Raw genomic sequence first — 14,937 nt, 5'->3', positions numbered from 1 at the left:
TTCACATTAAAACGAATGTGACGTCACATTCCTTGAATAACAGTGAGCTGTGTTGCTGAACGTCAGCTCCACCCGTTAACGGTGCTCACCCCAATGACGACGATCTGCAGGGCGATGAGGCGCACCACCATGGAGCAGAACTGCGGGGGCGGAACCTTGTTGAGCAGCGCCGAGGTGGACTGTGAGAACGTCTCCAGCATACCCACGGGCTGCGGCTCGCCGATAATGAGAGACTGTTGGGAAATGCACCACATTTTTATTTCAGTTCCCTCTTAGCTGGCAGCAAAAAGTCCCGCGTGCAACATGTATGGACTCGCACCTGGCAGGTGTTGATGAGCGTCTTGAGATTGGCCATATGGACGATGAACTTGTACCGAAACATGGCCTCGTAGACGCCCTTCAGCAGACCCGCTGCCGCCTCCCAGTCCGTGAGGCGCTGCAACAGCAAGCGATCCCGGTCGTGAGAGTGTCAATTTTAAAACAGTTTGGTGCCGTTTTCCGCCGCCTACCAAACTAACTTAACTTTTAGAAATAGTCAGTGACTAAATCGAGATTATTTTTTTTTACGAATAATCAAGGGAAAATTTGGAAAAAAGTTAGTAAAAATCAAGCAAACACAGAAAAATCTGTGTACTTCTGGACTTTGACCCCTCGGCTGTGCTCACCCTGATGGACGCCTTCTTGTGGATCTTGTTGAAGGTCTTGTCGAGCCGGCGCACGAGCAGGATGAGCGCGGGTCGCATGGCCTCGTTGGACCAGTCGGCGCAGGGCAGCACCTCCGTCATGTAGCGCTGCAGGCCCTTGCAGCTCATCGTGTCCGGGTCGTAGGGCGACACCTTGAGCAGGCTGTGCGCCACCTCAGCCAGCCGCTGGAAGGCGCAATAACAGTTTTGTAAAGCACTGGCCAATATGGATTATTCAGGGTTAAAAAGGGGGGTGGTGGCTTACAATGTGCGCGCGGACGTCCAAGAGCTCGACGGCCTTGCCGTCGCCGCCGGGCTTCTTGTTGAGCTCCGCCAGCCGCGCCGTGCACTTGGTGAGGAACTCGGCCACCATGTAGAGCAGGATGTCGCGCGGCCGCCGGTACTCGTTGCGCATCAGCTCCGAGTCCTCCATGTCCCTGTCGAAGTTCATCTTGCTCTTGTTGTGGTCGCTGATGTACTTGGAGTGCGAGTCGTCCTCGTACTCGCCGGCCGGGGAGTAAGGGCCGCGGCTGTAGTTCCGCTGGCTAGAGCCCTTGTGTTCCGGGCTGGACTTCTGCGGCCCGGTGTAGTGCCTGCAACAGGACCCAGCCCAGCAGTGAGACTCTGTTCACAATTACCGACCCACTGTAAAAGAACACAGTAGTCAGTGCCTTACTTGGCGAGCGCCTCGCAGTTGTTCACCATGGTCTTGATGGCCACGGCCACCTGGTTTATGATTTCCTTCTCGGTCTTCCCGTCCTTGTTGTAGGTGGAGAGCTGGATCTGCTGCAGGTAGCAGGGCAGGATGGCATTCAGGATGATCTGAAACCAGAGGGTGCGTTTTGTTAGAAGGAGTTTGTGTGGACATATGGAGTTGGGGTGGCCGGGGTAGTTTTGGGCCACAAACTCACCAGCATCTGCCGTCCGCGCAGGGAGTCCGCCGCGTAGGCGACCACCATGACGCACAGCGCGATGCAGTCCAGGACGTTGACCATCTCGTCCTCGTCGTGATAGCAGAAGTCGATGGGCTTGAGGGGCTTCTCCTCGTGCACCAACTCGGCGATGTTGAGCGGGTCGGGAGAGGGAGTCTCCAAGCTGAGAAGCAAGTTGAACAGGTCGCTTGCACGCACCTGCAAGAACGACGGGTTAGAAACTATAATCTGTAACCTCGAGGCTGGCGCCAGTGGCGACATAAAAGTAAGTTTACCTTGTGGGCGTCGCCGTACTGGCCGCACTCGTCCGTGTCCAGAATGGCGGACACGCTGCCAAACATCTGCAGAATGAAAGGCTTGCGGTTCATGAGGTAGAACTGCTTGACGGTGTACTCGACGGTGCGCGTGACCAGGGTGTTGGTCTGGTGGCTCGAGTAGAGCTGCAGCAGCGTGGGGATAACCATGAGGTAGCCGTTGGAGCAAAAGATGTTGCGGAAGTTGTAGGCAGCGTTGATGTAGGTCGCCATGACGTATCGCAGGATGCACGCGTCCTCCGAGTGTAGAATGACTGCCCCGTTGAGCACATTGAGCAGCAGGTGAATGTCGCCAGAGTAGGCAAAGTTGCCTGCCATGGCCTCGAACATGCGGGCGATTAAACGTACCCACATAAACTTGTGGAGAACGTCGAGCCCAAGTAATTCCTGCAAAGAAATAAATATTAAACAAACTGAACTTTTGGCCACGGGACCCTCCTCGACCTGTCCTTGCTTTTTTCCTTTACCTTCCCGATCTCGCCACCCTTGAACAGGTCGAGATCCGCCTCGAGGGCTTTCCTAGGGAAGGAGGGGAGCTTCATGAGTTCCTCGTGAAGGAACACGACCCTCTGCACCACCATGTCCACGTTCTTGAGGATGGCCCACGTGAGGAGAACCTTGCCGATCTCAACAAACTTGTGCATCAGCTCTTGTTGCTGCAGCGCCGCGAACGCCTCGTCCTGCTTCATGTGCACCAGCTCGAGCTGCGGGTACTGCGACCGCTTGAAGAAGTAGAAGTCCCTCACGTACGAGGACGGGTTGTGGATCTGATCTGGAGTCGGAGAGGAGAGAAAAGAGGGGTATAAGGGGATAAAGTGTCGACGCTGGTCGGATTCTTATTCACATTGCAACTGGTATTGTACTTACGGGTCTTGTGGTCAACTAGGAAGAACTCCTTTTGCTTGCTCTCCTCGATTCCGAAGAAGTCCAGAGATTCCCTTAGAATTTGGCAGAACTGGGTGTCCTCCTGAACAGGAAACTGGGATGGGATGCCTGGCGCATCCGGATCTGCAACGAGCGTATCATTAGAGCTACCGAGCAAAGAGCGACCGATAGGGAAAAGGGGGAAGGGGGGGCGGTGTAGCTCACCCTGTGGTCCGTGGACAACGATCTTCTTGGCGGAGGGCACGTTGGCGGTGAGCAGGATCGACGCATCGCACTGCTCCTTGCGCAGGATCTGCTTGAGGTCCTTGAACATGATGCCGTGCACGCTGTGCACCACCATCCACAGGATGGAGAGCGCCGTGCCGATGAGCCGCTGCCCGTCCTCCTGCGGCGAGCGCACGTAGAACATGACGTAGCCGATGATGTAGTTGTAGAGGGCGAAGGCCGCCTGCTGCGGCAGCTTGGGGATGAAGCGGATCAGGTGGCGGAGCAGCTTGAACATCTCGTCCTGGCGGTCGCGGGTGAGCCGCTCCAGCACGTACCGCAGGAACAGCGCGCTGTCTTCCACGAGGCAGTTCCAGATGGTCTGCAGACAGAGCAAGAAAGTTAAGGTATTCGGAAAGACTCGAATTTACCAACCCCAGTTGCCCCTCACACAATCGGTACCTGGTAGGCGATCTCGTACACGGCGTTGCCGTCCGGAGACACGGCCGCGTCGTCGAGCAGGCTGATGATCTGCACGACGGCGGAGCAGAGGCACGACGGGAAGAGCGAGTGCGCGGAGTGGATCAGGTGGCTGGTGTTCCTCGCCTGAAGCTGATCCGGCTCGTCGTCTGCAAAGGTCAGTGTGTCAGTACTGTCAGTTTATCTGAGGCGGCGACGCAGCTTGACGCACAATGACGTGACGGCGTGTTGCTCACCCGCGTCCTCGTGGTCCTCGACGGCGTGGTAGAGGCTCGGCTCGTACGCGGCCTGCACCGTCACCGGGATGGTGGTGATGAGGAAGTTCTCGCGCTCCTCGCGGCGCTTGTTCTCCTGCGCCTGCAGCGCCAGCTTGACGAGCTCCGTCTGCTGCTTCTTGCGCGTCTTGGTCCCGGACACGAGCACGCGCTGCGGGGCAGTGCCGGCGGACCGGGGTCAGTGGCGTGCCTCTGCTTGGCGACGCTCCGCGCTGCGGGCGCGAGCTGGCGCGAGCCCGGGGCCGCGGGGTCGGCCACCCCTGGTGGTCACCACCCCGCGGCCCCGCGCGGGCCGCCGGCATGCGGGCCGTCAGAGAGGACTACGGAGAACTAACGGTGTCCAAAGCCGTACCCCAAAAATGAGGGTCGAGGAAAGGGTCTTGTCTTGTAAATTAATTTACGTAACACAAGTATCCTTATTCATCCATAGGATTACATTACAGCAACTCACCGGCGTTCCCGCGTGCTTTTAGTACCGCAGCGGTTTCTTAAGTCGCACTAGACAAACCCTCGAGACGGGAAGGCCTCGACCCGAATTAAGGGCGGGATGGTTCAACCGAACTATACGCTGAGTCAAATCATAGTATAATCGGCAAATCAGACAACAAGATCAACTACTGGCGTGATGTGTAGAATGAAGTGGTGGCGGGCATGCTGACGGCCAGGTGCGCGGCACTCGGCCGAGTAGCGAACTCAGGACCCACACATCGGGGGCCGTAGCCGCGCCGGCTTACTGTGGTGGTCCCGTGCTCACAAGCTTGACCTGTGCACCCACCCCACCCTCGCGCAGCACTCAGAAAAAGGAGAGGAAGGTAAGGAAGGGGTACGGGAGGGAAGGGCATTAGATAGACAGGTAGGTGTGTATGCCAGGGCACAAGGTATCATAGGACAGTTTGCGAAGTGGTGTGTACGTGTGTGACGAGATGAGATAAACGCAAAGGCAGCACAGCGTGCGTGCGTTTCCACTATAAAGGGAACACAGAAAACACAGTGTCTCGAGAGACCTAGAGACTAAGAGTAAGAAACACCGAAACACATAACATTCCATCCTATCCAGCCTTCGTAACTGCATGACAGCATCAAGAAGAATCACAGAAAACAAAATACAAAAAGTAAAATAAAACACGCCGGTACAGGTAGAGGATACTTAAGTAAGTGACTGAATACAACATGATTACATATCAGGGCAGGTCTACGGTGGGGGCCGGGGCCGGGCGGGCCGCACTAGTGCTCTGCCCCGATGCACACGCTCTCATTCTCTTGCTCTCTCCACACCAGCGATGCAAACATCAGATACAAATAAAGAACAAGCGCGCTCGGCAATGAGTCGTGGATCATTTTTTCGGGAGCTCGACAAGATGGGTGGTGACACTTATAGCTAAAACAAAGCATGCAAGCGACGGACCAGCGCCAGCGTCCCGCGCCGCCGGCACTGCACCATGCCGGTGGGCGGGCGCCGTCAAGCCGCAGGTCATGTAGGGGGCGGAGCCGCCAAGCAAACCGCTAGAAGCCTGGTCCGCCCCCAGGTGAAGACGCTAGCTACCCGCGGCGTGGGGTGCATGGTCGGGGGCCTGGCAGAGCCTGGCGGAGCCCAGCACCACTCAGCGCCGTAGCCAGCAGCGCGGACGGTCGGGGGGCAAAAGGGTCGAACGCGAAGACAGAATTTTAGCCGGTTAGTTTAGCTCACCGAATGTTTGATAATTTAGTATTTAACTATTTAGCTTTTCGCTTTAGACACATGCGAGGTCGCATATGTTGAAATTGACTTTGAACGGCGGGGCTTCAGGGGCAATAATTCACATTATCAGGGCGGTAGATGCTGCAGTGAGGAACGATCATCGACACCTATGCCATGCCTATCTGGTGTCATTAACATAATCTCTGCACCACTCTGTCATTGATGCAGTCCTCACTGCGGAGTTCTCTCCCTGCTTAAAGCAGCCACCGTCCGCGGTGGAGGCTACGGGAGGAGGTAGATAGAGAGAGGTAAAAGAGGTCGCGAAACGGGAAAACAAACAAAATGATGATGATAATAGTAAGTAGCAAAGAGTTATGTGGAGTGAACACACGCATTGTTAAAAAGAACGAGAGCACATTTATAAACACCGAACAACGAGAGGGAAAGCAGTACAGAAAGGGGGCCGGACAGGCTCCTTACCTCCCGGGCTCCGGAGTAGCCCCGGAGCCGGGTCGGCAGCCCCATGCCGTGGGGGTGAACGGCGTGGCCCGCGTGGCCGCCGCCGTGAGTGTGGGCGCCCAGCGCCAGGGCGTGGCTGCGCGCGGACGCGCCCTGGCCGTGGCCCTGGCCGTGACCCTGGCCCTGGCTGTGGCCGTGGCCCCCGTGGCCGTGGCCCTGCCCGCTGTCCGAGGTCCGGCTCTGGACGCCGAGGCAGCGCTCGCCCAGCCGGCGGCGGACTGGACGGATAACGGGCTGGCCCTGCTGCACCGCGCGGCCCACCGCCCAAGTCATAAGGTCGGAGTCAGTCTTTGTCGCTTGTGTCTAGTCCCGCCCGCACCCGTGCCGCGCTCCTGCCGAGGGGCAGAGAGCGCAGGGACGGGCGGGACGGGGCGGGGGCGCGCGCGCGCGCGCTCGGAACCGTGGCTGACGATATGTACAACTGCACCTGGTCCTGAGCTGCGGGGATGGAAAAACAACAACCACAACCCGGCTGGGACTGCTGCGGCCGCCCTGTAAACTGGAGTTAGGTGTACACACACGTGCACACACACTTCAACATGAGTTACAAACGGTAGACCCGGTGCTAGGAAAACCAACTGCCTCCTACGAAAAGCGTGCGTAGGAAGACGCCCTTCATAAGTTATTCGAAAAGAACATTACTCTCTGTAGATGAGAACTGTGCGTCGACACAAGAGAGGGCTGTGTTGTTCTGGGGTGCAACGTGGAGAGCCTATTGCCATGTCTAATCTCCTTAGATCTAGTGAGAGGGCTGGAAAGACGTGTGCTTGTAAAACCGAGTATAAGCAAAGCATCAGTGGGAGGGTACTCACGTGGCTCTCTTGGCTGATGGTGACCTCCTCCACCTTGGACGTGACCTGCGGCGCCCACGGCGGGTCCACGACGGGGAGGGACTCAATGCCGATCTTGGGGGATGGCAACGTGAACTCTATCCCCGGCGGAGGAACCTTAAACGTGACCTGCGCGCCCTCCTCCATACGCGGCCAAACCTGGTAGCGAAGTTTCCAGAGCACCTGGAACCTGGAGACGGGAACGTCAAGTGTCAGGCTGGAGAAGAATACAAGGGTTCGATTTTTCATGCCAGCGCGCTGCTCACCTGAGAATGGACTTGATGCGCACGGCGGGGTCCTGGTGGTGCAGGCCGTGACGCATGATCTCGGATGCGTGGCTCGGCGCCTTGACGGCCGCCAGGATGAACAGAGACGAGGCCGTGGCGGCCACCTCCTGGTTGTGCTCGAGCAGCAGCTCCCAGGACACGGGCAGGATCTCGATGAACTGGTCCTCCGTCATGACGGCTGCGCCCTTAACGAGCGTGGCGAGCGGCGCGTGGAACACGTCCCGCACCTGGTTCTTGAGGTACTTGAGGATGGGCGGCACTTCCTTGGTCTTCTCCTCGCCGCCGTTGGCCTTGCCGTTGACGCAGCCCGCGCCGTCGAGCTCGATGTCGGCGAGGTCGCGCGACGAGTCACGCGTTGTCGAACGACCCGCCTGCGAGTCGGCGTCGCGGATCCTGAAACATGGCAGAAAAGTGGCGTGTTGGAAACTGAGGGCCGCGCCGACGCCATAGACGGCCTCCCTTACAGCAGACACCGACTTGTCACGCTTGTTGTCGCTCTCCTTCCTCCTGATGGGCGAGGCCTGCGTGCTCGTCTGGTCCGAGACCTTCCTCCCGCCGCGCCCGCGGCTCTCCTTCTTGTCGCCATCGCCCCGCTTGTCCGCCTCCGACTCGGGGGAGGACATGAGGCCGAACTCCTCGCCATACACCTGCGGGCCAGGACCGGTTAGAAGTGCAGGTGAAAGTGGTGAACGGCACACTTCAGATATCAGTTAACTCGACTCACCTTCCTGACGGACTTGATGAGCCGCGAACAGGCGCGCATGTGGCGGCGGTAGCAGAACGGGTGGCAGAAGTTTTGATGCGAGCAGAAGAAGTTGAACGAGTTGGAGATCTGCACGAGCACCTTGAGCCAGGGCAGGTGCGTGAGGGTGTCGTCGGTGTCGTTGCTGTCGCTGGGGCTCTCGGGCGGCTGGTCGTCGCTCAGGATGCCGGGCGACTCCTCGCCGCTCACCTCGCCGCCGCCGCCCTGCTCGGAGGTGTCGCTGCGATCCGACAGCGAGCTCACCTTGCGCCGGGACTGGATGGAGTCGGTTCGCTTCACCGTGCTGCTCACTGCGAAGCAGGACACAAACAGTTAAGTGTCGGCTCGAGACCGCGGACGGCGTACAAGTACCCAGCGCGCTACTCACAGTCGTACTCCAGGATCTCCTTGGCCTCCTTGGTGTGGCGCCGGAGCTTGAGGCTGCGCCGCTTGAAGGAGCCCGAGGTGGCGTTGGCCGTCGTGCCCCTCCGCAGCAGGTGCGGCCGGCTGGAGCCCGACGAGGCGCCGCCCGTGGCCGGGGCCGCCGCCGCCGCGCTGCTCGCGCCCTGGGGGCCTTGGTTGCCCTGCGCCGCGTGGCTCCCGAGGCGCCGCTTCTTCTCCTCGACGCCCTCCTCGCCCTGCATGGTCACCGTGGACTTGCTGCTGCCCTCGGAGCCGTTGTCGGGCTCGTGGAGCACGAAGCTGATCTTCCTCTCCGGCTGGCCTGTCGACGTCAACGCGCAGCCGTCAGTTTTACAGCTGCAGCGTATCTTCTCACTCGATAAGTAAAGTATAGTGACATTTCGCTGCGCGACTCACCGGCTCCCTGGTCGCCCGCGATGGACTGCAGGCTCTGCGCCGACGCCTGGCTGTGGCCCATGGACGACAGCGCCATGCTCCAGCGCCGGTTCGCGTTGTTCTGGCCGCCCAGGCCCGTGTAGACGCGCTCCCAGGGCGGCGGGCGGTCGCCGCGCTGCGAGGCCCGCGACGCCTTGGGCAGCGTCTGGAACGTCTCGCGCATGAAGGCGGTGATCTCGAGCAGGAGCATGCACGCCACGAGTCGCAGCGCCATCGGGCTCTCCAGGCCGTACAGGTTGACGCTGGCTGCAGGTGCGACAGAAAGAAAAATGCTTTTATTCCAGATCTCCAAGTTCCCCCCCCCCCACCAGGTCCATATGTAACTCTGCTCACCCTCATCGAGGAAATCCTCTTCCTCGTCTTGCTTGAGTATATCCTTGTGCTTGGTCTCCTCCAGCACGATGCCCACCACGGCCGGGTAGTTCTTCTTGTCCGACTGCAGCAGCTCCTCGAGGCGCACGGCGATGGCCTCGGCCCACTGGCTGAACATCTTGCCGGCGGCGCGCTGCAGCAGGTGGGTGCGCCGCAGCCCGGTGGGCAGCCCGCCCGCCAGCCCGCCGCCGAGCCCGCCCACCTTGGGGTCGCGGGGCAGCGGGCCCGACGGCCTGAACATGGACAGGTTATGCTTCATCCAGGCGGGCCACTGGCCCTTGTTGCAGCAGTGCACGAAGTAGCAGCACTCGAGCAGCATGGAGGCGCGCGCCACGACGGGCGCGTGCGGCAGGTCCAGCACGGCGGCCAGCAGGTGGCTGTCCGGGACGGAGCCCGGCTGGCACGTCTCGAGCAGGAAGGACAGCCGCGCCATGCCCATGCGCACCGGCTCGATGGCCACCAGCTTGCGCTCCTTGAACACGACGAACTCGGACTCGCGGCTGTGGTCGCCCTGGTCGATGGAGCTGCGCCGGCTCATGTACGAGCCCTGCGTGTCCTCCATGCTGCCGTCCTTCTTCTTGCCCTTGCCCAGACCCAGCTTGATGAACTGGTCCTCGAGCCGCTTCCTCGTCTTGACGAGCACGTTGGTGGCGCGCGGCGGCGGCGCCTGCGGCGGGTTGATGCCGCGGCTGAGCGAGCGGTGCAGCGAGGCCTGGCGCACCAGCGAGGCCAGCCCTTCGCTCTCGCTGCCCGTAACCTCCACGCTGTCCATGGAGTCGGTGCGGCCGTAGTCCCGCCGGAACCAGCTCACTGCAAGATGCAACACGGTGCACAATAGTTTGATATTTCGGGACAGTCTTCAACAAGACTCTGCAAAGATAAAACGGAAAGCTTATTGGACTTACCTAAGCCCCCGATCTTGAACCTCTCCTTCTCCTTGTCGCGGGCGAAGGTGCCCCCCGGGGCCATGCCGAAGCCCCCCATGGCGCTGAGGCCCTCCGCGATGCCGCCGATGTTGCGCTCGCTGTGGCGGGGCGTGAGCGTGTGCGGTTTGCGCCGCAGCGGGCCCAGCGGGCTCTGGCTGGCTTTGGTCTGGCCCTCTTCGGACACGTCCGTCTCCAGCAGGCTCTGCGACCCGAAAAACTGCAAAGTAACCAGAATACAAATGTATTTACTCTTGATTATGGCGTTTGCTGGCGCGGAATTACACGCGGAGCAGCGGGAAACTCACGGCGCACGTCGACGAGGTGCTCCTCTTCTTGAGCAGCACTTTTTTCGAGCCCTCGATGACGTAGCAGGCCTCAAGACCCTGGTTCGGCTGCTCCAGGTCGGACTGGTTGATGTGCCTGCGGACAGGTTCGACTCAAATCACTTTCCCATCCCCACCACCAGTCCTCCGAGGGAGTGGAGTGTGTCATCCACAATGCCTACTTGATGACGCGGGTGGTCTGCGACGCGGGCTCCCGCCTGTTGGGGCGGCTCGCGCAGTCCAGCAGGCCGCTCAGGGCGACGCGGCGGAACACGCCGCCGTGGGCCTCCTTCACGTAGGTCATGAGGCGGCGGACGTCGCAGAACAGCGCCTGCGGACGGGGACGGTCGTGTGTCGTCAAGAACCATGCACAGGACGGGAAACATCAAAAACTGGGTCGTCACCAGCTAAAAGCGACTCACGATGTTCTCCGTGGACTTGAGCTCCTTGGCGGACTTGACGAGTCTGGTGACGAGGGCCTTGAACACGGCCGACATGATGTGGCCCTCCACGCCGCGGCCGCCGCCGCTCAGCCCCGCGCCGAAGTTGGTCGCGTAGCCTCCCTGCGAAGACACGTCGGGCGACTTGCTGCAGCTGCGCTTCTGGTCGGCTGCAAAAGACAGAGAGGGTGGGCTTGAGTTGGGGGGCGTGAGGTCACAGCAGGGGAGTACTTCACAGTATGCAGTGTGAACCAGGCGGGGAGTGGCGGTGCGGTGCGGCGGAGGTCACCCTCCGCCTCCGATCCAGCTGAGTATGGGGCGCATGGGGAAGGGGTGGGTTTGCGGAGCGGAGCGGGGGTGCGGGGCTGGCTCTCCACGTACTGAGCGGGGACAGGAGCGTACTGGGGTCAACGCAGAAGCCGACGTAGGCGTGGAAGAGGTCCATGACGTCCTGCAGCGGCGACAGGTGCACCAACTGCCGGAGGAAGGCGCCGAAGTGTCGCGGCGAGGCCCGCTGCAGCCTGGCCATGATGCTCTGGCCCTGCGAACGCAGGAAGTCTGCCGGCGGCCCACGCTGTCCCTCCTCGCAGCCGTACGGACAGCCAAGGTGGCGGAGGACCCTGCGGACCAACATGGAGCGGTCAAGTGTGTGTACAGCTGCTGCCGTGCTGGACTGCCGGGTGGCGTGAGCGTTACCTTAGCACCGTGTGGAGCATTAGGCAGTGCGGGGTGTTGAAGCGGTTGGGCCCCTTCTTGCCGTCGCTTCCCTTGCCCCCCGAGTCGGGATCGCTGTTCTGGCTGTCCTGGTCGTGGACCGGCACCGAGGCCCCCGTCGAGGGACCCGCCGCGGTGCCGGAGCACCCGGCCACCCCGGGGACCCCCGCGGGCGCGGCCGTGCCAGGAGCGCCGGGCACCGTGTCCTTGGTGGGGGAGGTCTCGGTGGGCGCTGGGGGCTTGAGTACGCCCAGGTCGACCAAGAGCTCGAGGAGGTTGAGGATCACCTCGCACACCCTGAGCGTGCAGCAGTGGGCCTCGCGCATCGAGGCGGCGTGCACCGCCTTGAGCACGACCTGGTAGTCCATGTCGCCCTCCTTGGTGATGTAACAAGCAGCGCCCTGCGCCTCTTGCATCTCGTCGCCCTGGTAGGTGATGTTGGAGTCCGTCAGGCTGCGCGCGAGGCTGGGCTTGCGCTCCTGGGCCTGGCCCTGCAGGCTGAGCAGGTCGAGCTGGGAGTCCACCGACCCCTGCCAGGACTGTGCACAATAACGAATCGATGTGTGGGTGAGAGAAAGAGGTATAGAGAGAATGTAGCAAAGTCCAACACACCGAAGGGCGTCGGCCTTACCTGTTTTCGGAGGAAGTCTGGTGATGGTGTGGGAGTGTGCTCCGTGACGGTGATGATAGGGTTGGGGATGGAGTGAGACTGCACCCCGGGGAGCTTTTTCTTGCACTGCCGGTCCACTTGCAGCTCGCCCATGTACCTGTCGAGGACCACTCATTGTTACTCGCTGACCATAGCGACAGGTCGCTACAGGGGAGGTGACACACAGGGTCGTCGTCGATGCTCACTACAGGAACACATAACATTATTCCAGTTTCAAACGTCATATTTTAAGTCTACCATGCTTTATGAAACAAAACTACGCGTATTGAGTGCTTTTCAGGACATTAAATGTCCTGCGTTGCCTACTTCGCCTTGAAGGGGGAATATCCCGGGACGCTACACCTGTAGTTTCAAAATTATGGTTCACTCTACGGCGAATGGATCAGACTGCAACTATCCTGTCCGTATTCTGCCTGTTTATCTTTCTATGGACCAAAAAGCACCATTACTTCAGAATTGGATAATTATTTTGAGGTCTACTGGATTACATATTCAATATAACTTTTACAAAGAAGCGATTTCGACTAAAATTTGATCACTTGCCATACTACGCTTTTTAATTTCTACGGTAACTTACCCTCCACCATTCATTTCATCAAGCAAACAGCTGTGCCGAAATAAGGAAGAAAGAGAAAGAAGAAAGAAGGATGAGAAACACAGAATAGAAAAGGAGTCTCAGAAAGAAACGCGAAGAATCACAAAATACAATCATAAATCCACATGTCTGTGCTGATTCTTTTTCCTATCTACCAGTGCAAGTGTTAAAGCCATTTTGTGCATCATAATTTCTCGCTTTGTTTGAATATGTACAAGAGTGTATAAAAATATGTTTACCTGCCTCGTGTTTTCTCAAAACAAAATATTGTTGGATTAACTCACGAAAGACCATGCACACCACGCCTGATGGTCCGGGGGTGATCACCGTTCCTACCTGAGACTCGGCATGCTCTTGCCCTTGACGAGGTTGCTTGGAAGCGTCTGCATTGGGCTGGCCTGCGCGGAGCCCGGTCGGGACAACTCCTCCTCTCCCGCGTCCAAGCTGCCATGGGACTCCTTCGGCGCGATCGCGCGCTGCAGGACATTCGGGGGTAACCGTCAGCCGACACAGTCACCAGCAGCCGAAAGCCAAACTAAACCAGCACAAGTAGACTGACCTGTTCGTCTATCGCCTTGGCGTCTTCGCGACCGATCTTCTCCAGAGTCTTCTCTGACTTGGACAGCAGTTTGGTCTCGACAAAGGCGCGCAGGTCCGACATCTTCATCTTCTTCTTCACCTTCTCGCTGGCGCGTCGGAAGTGGCTCAGGCCTGACTCCTCCCCGCCGCTCGACTTTCGCCGAAAAAAGAAGGACGGCAAATCTGCGAAAAACAAGGACCAAGACATGATATCTTGGAAGGTCGGGACGGCATGATGCTTCACCGCGCCGAGCGACACCGCCTCTTACCGGACGACGATGACTCCGCCAGGTGCGACTTGTCCTTCTCGTCCGGGACGGGGACGACCTCCTTGGACTCCGAGTCCCCCGCCGAGTCCGTGCCGCGCTTCTTCTGCTCGGGGCTCTGGTACAGCGAGACCTCTATCTTGGGGATGGGCAGCGAGTTGGAGCGCCGCCGCGGCTGCTGCTGGTGGGCGCGCTCCTCGGCCACGTCGCGCAGCCTGTCGACAGAGAACGGGACGTTGGTGCATGACGGGACGGAATGGGCATGGAGTGTTTGACGAGGTGCTCGAGCTGCTGCCGTACCGGTGGTACAAGAACTGGAGCGCCCAGAACACGCCCTCCTCCTGCCACTGAGGGATGAAGAGGCAGCGCAGCACGGCCACGTCCAGGAACGTCGCCGCCGACAGGTCCAGGCGCGGCGGCTCCCCCGCCGACGTGGACGTCGACTGCTGACTCACACCTGCAAGCGCACCAAGAGGCAATCAGTCCCTCTCCTCCAGCACGAGCGCCGAGCGGGCCTCTAAGGAAAATAAAAATGTTGCTGCCGGAGACGTACTCGGGGCGGTCGTGAGCTTGGGCGCCGAGGGCGACACCGATGGTTTGGTCGGCTTGTGACCAGAGTGAGGCTCCTCCTTGCTGTCCGACTTGTCCCTCTCCAGCGACCTACGCGAATACAGAGTTATCAGTAGGCGGCTCCACAATTATTTGTCGTAGGATTAGGAACTGATCGCTCTCGCATTCGCGTTACCCCAGGCGCTGGGCGTGCTTGACGCGGTCCCGGTGGCCGCGCGTCTCCTTCACGATGTGGATCTGGTCCAGCAGCGGCGCCGACGGCTTGGCCCCCGTCCGCGTCACCCTGAAGATACTCGCGTCTGCCTGTTTGGGACCAGACGAAGATAATCTTAGAGTCGGTAGCACGACCAATAATACTTCCACGAGACAATCAACGAAGTATACATGGAAAATTGACGCGTTCTCTTTCGTCCCGTCGGCAGAGTCAGGCAGTGATGGCAGCCGGAAGATGACGACGTGCTCCTCCTCCGTGCTGGAGCTCTCCTCGGGGATGGTCTCGGGGAAGGAGGTGTCCTTGGGTGAGGACACCCACTGCACCTGCAACCGCAGCGCCGCCCTTGAACTTCACCCGACCGCCGCGCCGTCCGGCCTCACCCCCTTCCGCGCCGAAGCGGGAGGAGGAGGTGCCGACAGGGGTGGGTAATTAACACGGACAAGGAGCAAAAACAGAACAGCTGATTAGGATGCGGCCGGAACTCACCGCCAGCTCGTCATCCGGTTTGGTGGCCGCGGGGGCTGCTGTTGCGCCGGGGGCCGGGGCGGCGCCGGCGGGGGCCGGGGGCGCCGTCGGCGGGG

General features: G+C 59.8%; 1 protein-coding gene across 1 annotated transcript in view; it reads right to left on the bottom strand.

Annotated features, from left to right (window-relative positions):
- The window catches only part of LOC113218107 (protein unc-80 homolog), a gene marked incomplete at its 5' end in the record, with an annotated part of 17,117 nt that extends 2,185 nt beyond the window's left edge, over positions 1-14,932 (bottom strand). The window contains 36 exons of the mRNA XM_052275696.1: positions 90-233; positions 320-436; positions 666-869; positions 949-1,276; positions 1,360-1,505; positions 1,595-1,813; positions 1,891-2,316; positions 2,397-2,701; positions 2,797-2,937; positions 3,019-3,400; positions 3,481-3,647; positions 3,735-3,924; positions 5,932-6,213; positions 6,783-6,990; positions 7,067-7,480; positions 7,565-7,734; positions 7,812-8,140; positions 8,218-8,553; positions 8,649-8,933; positions 9,021-9,869; positions 9,965-10,202; positions 10,291-10,405; positions 10,491-10,639; positions 10,731-10,918; positions 11,130-11,368; positions 11,445-12,001; positions 12,094-12,229; positions 12,710-12,739; positions 13,064-13,203; positions 13,287-13,489; positions 13,576-13,787; positions 13,873-14,029; positions 14,126-14,232; positions 14,318-14,445; positions 14,527-14,679; positions 14,843-14,932. Coding sequence (XP_052131656.1) covers positions 90-233; positions 320-436; positions 666-869; positions 949-1,276; positions 1,360-1,505; positions 1,595-1,813; positions 1,891-2,316; positions 2,397-2,701; positions 2,797-2,937; positions 3,019-3,400; positions 3,481-3,647; positions 3,735-3,924; positions 5,932-6,213; positions 6,783-6,990; positions 7,067-7,480; positions 7,565-7,734; positions 7,812-8,140; positions 8,218-8,553; positions 8,649-8,933; positions 9,021-9,869; positions 9,965-10,202; positions 10,291-10,405; positions 10,491-10,639; positions 10,731-10,918; positions 11,130-11,368; positions 11,445-12,001; positions 12,094-12,229; positions 12,710-12,739; positions 13,064-13,203; positions 13,287-13,489; positions 13,576-13,787; positions 13,873-14,029; positions 14,126-14,232; positions 14,318-14,445; positions 14,527-14,679; positions 14,843-14,932 — 8,484 coding nt within the window. The remainder of the gene's footprint in view (positions 1-89; positions 234-319; positions 437-665; positions 870-948; positions 1,277-1,359; positions 1,506-1,594; positions 1,814-1,890; positions 2,317-2,396; positions 2,702-2,796; positions 2,938-3,018; positions 3,401-3,480; positions 3,648-3,734; positions 3,925-5,931; positions 6,214-6,782; positions 6,991-7,066; positions 7,481-7,564; positions 7,735-7,811; positions 8,141-8,217; positions 8,554-8,648; positions 8,934-9,020; positions 9,870-9,964; positions 10,203-10,290; positions 10,406-10,490; positions 10,640-10,730; positions 10,919-11,129; positions 11,369-11,444; positions 12,002-12,093; positions 12,230-12,709; positions 12,740-13,063; positions 13,204-13,286; positions 13,490-13,575; positions 13,788-13,872; positions 14,030-14,125; positions 14,233-14,317; positions 14,446-14,526; positions 14,680-14,842) is intronic.
- Between the last annotated feature and the right edge of the window lie 5 nt (positions 14,933-14,937).

The sequence above is a fragment of the Frankliniella occidentalis genome, unplaced genomic scaffold (assembly GCF_000697945.3).
Source record: "Frankliniella occidentalis isolate FOCC.00 unplaced genomic scaffold, Focc_3.1 Scaffold767, whole genome shotgun sequence".
Classification (NCBI taxonomy): Eukaryota; Metazoa; Arthropoda; class Insecta; order Thysanoptera; family Thripidae; genus Frankliniella; species Frankliniella occidentalis.
This window is presented reverse-complemented; position numbering and strand designations above follow the sequence as displayed.